General features: G+C 40.6%; 1 protein-coding gene across 1 annotated transcript in view; it reads right to left on the bottom strand.

Annotated features, from left to right (window-relative positions):
- The window catches only part of LOC106876813 (uncharacterized), a 6,616-nt gene extending 1,328 nt beyond the window's left edge, over window positions 1–5,288 (bottom strand). Inside the window, exons 1-3 of the mRNA XM_014925525.2 lie at window positions 5,182–5,288; window positions 3,374–3,449; window positions 99–611 (exon numbers count right to left, since the gene is read on the bottom strand). Coding sequence (XP_014781011.1) covers window positions 99–611; window positions 3,374–3,449; window positions 5,182–5,209 — 617 coding nt within the window. The 5' untranslated portion in view covers window positions 5,210–5,288. The remainder of the gene's footprint in view (window positions 1–98; window positions 612–3,373; window positions 3,450–5,181) is intronic.
- Window positions 5,289–6,164: the final 876 nt, after the last annotated feature.

Below are 6,164 nucleotides of genomic sequence, written 5' to 3'. Positions count from 1 at the left end.
TGCCCCAGCATGGCCACTCTCCAAGAAACAAAACTGGAAACTGCAAAAGACAAAAGGAAAATAAGAGTCACAAAAATTCCAAAAATAAAACAACAAACCTTCTATAAAGATGCTTCCGTTTCCCAGTGGTGGTCGGTGGCGCTTGTTCCAAGTTTTCTTTCTCTGTAGTCAACTTTAACGGTTCTTGCGCTGGTGCCCTACCGTTCTGCTCAGTCAGGCAACGCTTGGTGACCGTCTTGAGCAGTGGCGGTACCCGCACAGTGTTTGGCGTTCCAAAGATCTGGGATGTTGCAAGCAGGTTGTTCAGTTTGTACTCACACGCCTCCATTGCCGGTTCCACATTCTTCTGTTTTTTCCTCGCCTCCTCTTTGAGTTTCGTTAAATTGGAATCGGTCCTGCTAGCAACATAGCGCTTTGCTGCTGGCATCAAGGTATTCCTTTTCTCCAGTCTGCTGGAATTGGTTGAGAAACGGAGGTGCTTTTTTGTGAAAGCTTTTCTATCAGTAGCAGAACTTCCCTCTTTTGCATTATTTTTCGTGCCAGACTGACATTCCATCTTGTCTTCTGCTTGGTTTGAAGATTTCCCTTCCCCGATGCATATGGTTTTCCGCCTGTGAACAAAAAAAAAGAAAAAGAAAGTAAAAAGAATATTCATTGTGCATGTTGCATGTGTGATTATCATTTTGTCAGAAAGTAAAGATTGCTTAATCGGCTCAGGAGTGGCTGTGTGGTAAGTAGCTTGCTTACCAACCACATGGTTCCGGGTTCAGTCCCACTGCGTGGCACCTTGGGCAAGTGTCTTCTACTATAGCCTCGGGCCGACCAAAGCCTTGAGTGGATTTAGTAGACGGAAACTGAAAGAAGCCCATCATGTATGTATATGTATATATATATATATATATATATCTTTGTGTGTCTGTGTTTGTCCCCCAACATCGCTTGACAACTGATGGTGGTGTGATTACATCCCCGAAACTTAGCGGTTCGGCAAAAGAGACCGATAGAATAAGCACTAGGCTTATAAAGAATAAATCCTGGGGTCGATTTCTTCGACTAAAGGCGGTGCTCCAGCATGTCCGCAGTCAAATGACTGAAACAAGTAAAAGAGTAAATTGGTAGAAATGCTGCTAAGCATTTTGGCCAGATTGCTAACAATTCTGCCTTAGCACTTGACCAATGTTAGTGATTAGTGGCGCTAGAGTAAGAGAACCAGAGGCAGGAGAAGGAAGGAAATGGAAACTGGACAAACATGCTGTTAGATGGAGGTTCAAAGAGACTTTTTGGTAAAGCCTGTCTAAGAGGAGGAGTAAGAGGAGATGCTGTCTTATAACAAAGATGACAACTAGGAGTTCCTACTGAATAATCTGCTGTGAACCACAGACCAAATCTGTGGACAGAACAAGGTGGTGGAATGGTATGGCAGATCATCATCGTTTAACGTCCGCTTTCCATGCTAGCATGGGTTGGACGATTTGACTGAGGACTGGTGGACCAGGAGGCGACACCAGGCTCCAATCTGATTTGGCACAGTTTCTACAGCTGGATGCCCTTCTTAACGCCAACCACTCCGAGAGTGTAGTGGGTGCTTTTACATGCCACCGGCATGAAGGCCAGTCAGGAGGTACTGGCAACGGCCATGCTCGAAATGGTGTATTTTAGGTGCCACCTGCACAAGGGCCAGTCCAGCGGTACTGGCAACGAACTCGCTCGAATGCCTTTTCACGTGCCAGGAAGGCGACGTTGGTAACGGTCACGCTCAAATGGTGCTATTTATGTGCCACCGGCATGAAAGCCAGACAGTTGGTGCTCTGGCAACGATCACGCTCAGACGGTGCTCTTAGTGATTTACTGCCATAAAATCTACAAGGCATGGAAAGAATAGTAGAAAGGAGCTAAGGGACAAAATGGGGTTAACTAGCTACGAGAGAAGCTTGGCATTAGACATACTCACCAAGGGATGAAGACAAAGGTGAAAAGTTGCCAGAGTTCTGCAATGAGAGAATCAGAGTTGCAAAATGTTTTCTGGATTATAAGGAAGTGCCTGTGAATCAGATGCCATTGGTGAAAATGTATGTAGGGGGGATGAGAGGGGTTTTCCTGGCCCTCATTGATACGGAGAAGAAAGCATGGGAATTGTTACTACAATTAGTAAAAAACTAGAAAAAATGAGGAATAAGTTGGAGCATTGAAGAGAGATGAACGACAGGGTTGGTTGTGGTCTTGTAATGAAATTGGTGGATGATATTTAGATAAAGAACTGCCAGGAATTTCAGGTGGAAAGGAAGACTGAGGAAGGGACGAGCAGTACTGGGCTGACAAAAGAGTGGAAGTAGGGGAAACAACTCCAGTGTCGGTTGCCCAGTGGTCAATGTAGCTCTCCAGTGAAACAAAGGTGTAAAAGACACTTGGAAGTGAGAGTCGGAACTAGCGTGAAACAAAACTGAGGAGGAGCAAGAGTTGCGTTGAAGTTCCAGTTTGAAGTTTTTGGAGTTTAAAAGCTTTTGAAGAATAAAACGACAGACAGAAATGGTGGGAGTTGATCTCAGGATGTTGAAGGACTTCAACTCCGTACTGAAGAGGAACTTGTCCAACCCATGCTAGCATAGAAGATTGTACTAAAACGATGATGATGATGATGATGATGATAATGGTTGCAACGGTTTAGTTCATTACACTTGGTGCCGAGACCCCCTTCGGTCATGACTGACCATGGGATTGAAAATAGAAAGTTACCCTCCCAGGCACAAGTCTGGGCAAGGTTGTTCTATGGAAGACCACCAGTTGCCCATGCATACCAGCCTCCCCTCTCCACACTACCAGTGTTATCCGATGGAAAGGCAAAGGGGCCGATACAGCTTGGCACCTGTGATGTCGCAACTCATTTCAACAGCTGAGTGAATTGGAACGACGTGAAATAAAGTGTCTTGCTCAAGAACACAACATGCAGCCTGGTCCGGGATTCAAACTCACAACCTCACGGTCGTAAGATCGACGCTCTGACCACTGAGCCATGCGCCTTCACACCTGGTATGGGTTAAATATTTATATAACATGGAAAATAGAAAATAAAGAAAGGTTAAAAAAAATCGAGGAAGAAGGGTTGAACCCTTTTACTGTGGAAATCAGATATATCCCTTCAAAATGTCATTACCCCTAATTGCAGAAAGCAGTTTTACATTCCAATGGTCTTTTGCTGAGGAATATCATGTTTGAAACTAGTTTTTGATGAGAAATATCAAGTTTATTTGAGATAATGTGACTTGCATAAAATACCAATTCTATTTTTTGGTAGATTTTTAACATCATTATTGGAATAACCATGAAATTTAATTTTGCAGTTGAAGGGTTAAGCAATTATTTTCACTCCACTTACCGTAAATTCAAAGATGGCTTTGCCATGACTTGTTTATCTTTCTCTGACCGATATAACTGCCAGCGTTTCAAATAATCTTGAGAAAAAGAAATAGAATTAGATAGAAGAACAGGAATATTTATGGTGTGGTGGATGATAGAATTGGTAGAGTTATTCCCCTCTCAGATTCATAAACTTATTGAAGCAGCCCTTGAGTTTTTCTAAGCCCTATGAAAGAATGCAGAAGGTTGGGCCTCCAACCAGGCCTTTTGTGATACCCTTAAAGCCAGGAACTTTTCTGGAACCTCTCATATATATATTTTATATATACATATGAGGGGTATTGAAAAGTTCCAGGCTTTGGGTAAAAGAAAATACAGGAGGATCAGTTAATTATGATTTTATTCAACATCTTCCCCTCTCAGATTCAGAAACTTATTGCAGAGGTCCTTCAGTTTTTCTAAGCCCTGTTAAAGAATTTGGAAGACTAGATCTCCAACCAGGCCTTTCACAATACCCTTAAAGCCAGGAACTTTCCAGCACTTCTTTGAGGTACCAGGACTGTTTGGGGTCATGTTGTAACCTATAAAGCAAAAAGAACACCCCTGAAAAACAACCAGAAAAGAAATGGCCAGCTTCACTGGATGTGTAGGGTTAGTATTCGTGAATAAGCTGAGAGAAAAACTGGATATATAAGAGGAATCAGATGTTGTGTGCAAGAGGGGAGACTGAGCTGGTACGGACATGTGATGTGAATGGGGATGGACAGATATATAAAGAAGTGCTAGGAATGGAAGGAATCTGTGGAGAAGAAGGACCAAGAAAGATATGGGAAGAAGTGTTAATTTATATATATATATATATATACACGCGACGGACTTCTCTCAGTTTCCGTCTACCAAATCCACTCGAGGTTTCTGTCGGCCTGAGGTTATAGAAGAGGACACTAGCCTATGGAACGGAACCGGGAACCATGTAGTTGGAAACACACTTCTTAGCTATGCCTAAACACAATTTCATAAAAAAATACGTCATTTCTTTTAAAGCTCGGAGGAAACAACGTCGAGGTAGGTTGATAGAGAGAGAAAGAGAGACAGACAGTGTTTCGTAAAATATTTGTATCGTCATATATATATATGTATATATATATATATATCATAATACAAATGATATATGAGCATATGCATGTATAGATACATATATGTACATACCTACATCTACATGTATATATAGATGTATATCCGGGTACAAGACGTCAGAAAAAGGAACGGGAACATAAATAAGGCACAAAAACGGACTTTTTTTTACAGACAACAGAACGAACACAGAGGAAAACAGACGAGCCACTTATGGAACTTTTCCTTCATCAGCTGCCTCTATTCTAAACTAGGCATTTCGAAGATGAGGCATATATATATATATATATATTCATTCAGATGCTTACAAGCTGACAATCGAAAGAGGAAGAAGATGATACGGCATGAAAAAAAGTGTTACGTGTTGACACACGTATGAATATCGACGTGCCCACTAACTATTTCTTTTATATTAACTTATAATCGTAATCTACACCATCTGAAAAATATTTGTAACAAATTTCATTAAAAAATATCACTTTTTCTACAAAGTTATGAGGAAATAAATCGGTGGGGCACTCTTGTGTAGTTACACCCTATATATATGGATAAACTGAAGAAATTTAAGAAAGAAGGAATCAGAAGTTATAATATAAGATTACATCAGAAATATTGTGTTTAAATGTAAATAAATTCGTTATAAGACAAGTGAAATGGTGTTTGTTTTGCTTTTGGTTTTCAATAAAAACTCACCACTTTTCCGTTTGTCTTCCGCCTCCATTCTGTCGGGTTTCGTTTTCAAAAATGTTGATTTCAGCGCGATTTTGAAATGCGAGATTCTGATTGGTCAATTTAAATATGAGTGGCTGTGGGGAAAGATGAGTATGCGTGCATGTGTGAAGGTGTGAGTGTCTGTGTCTGTGTATGTGTGTGTTCGTGTGTGTTTCTATTTTTGTGTGTGAGTGCGCGTGTGCTCCTTTGTGTCTGTGTGTGTGTGTGTGTGCGTGCATGCATGTATGTGTCTGTATATGTGTAAGTATGTTCGTGTTTGAGTGCATATACTTGTGTGTCTGTATGTGTGTTAATGAGTGTTTATAATAGTTCTATATGTATGTAAGTGCGTGTGTATATGCATCTATATAAAATTAGCGTACATTTAAACATATGAGGTGTCTTGACAGGACACCTAGCATACTAGAAAGACCAGTCAAAATCCAAACCACGATTAGGGGTAATTTCGAAGGGTTAGGGTGTCCTGTCAAGGCACCTATGTGTTTAAATCTACGCTAATTTTATATAAATAATATATAGTCTATTGGCTACTTTCTGCATGCTAGGCCACTGGTAGAAAAAATTCTGTAATTTTTTTCCTACCTCGTATATTTTTCCTATATATATATGTGTGTGTGTGTGTGTGTTCGTGTGTGCGTTAAGTTTGGGGTATATGGATACACGTATAAACACAAACAATCTCGATTGCTACGCTGCGCCGAAGAAACATTCATAGAATTGGTTCGCTTCTTGCAAGAACACGACTAAGGATAAACTAATCAAACGACTTTATTAATCCTCTAAATTATATAATATGAAACCGTTTGCCTTCAAGCCTTATTTCTTCAATCATAGCTATATATAAATCCATACAACTAATCGCCACTTAGTAAAAATTACTGGTCTTGTGCCAGAATTTGAAACCATTATTACCTCCGCCCCGCCTCAGCGTGGAGATATTGTTT

Source organism: Octopus bimaculoides, chromosome 27, assembly GCF_001194135.2.
Source record: "Octopus bimaculoides isolate UCB-OBI-ISO-001 chromosome 27, ASM119413v2, whole genome shotgun sequence".
NCBI lineage: Eukaryota > Metazoa > Mollusca > Cephalopoda > Octopoda > Octopodidae > Octopus > Octopus bimaculoides.
This window is presented reverse-complemented; position numbering and strand designations above follow the sequence as displayed.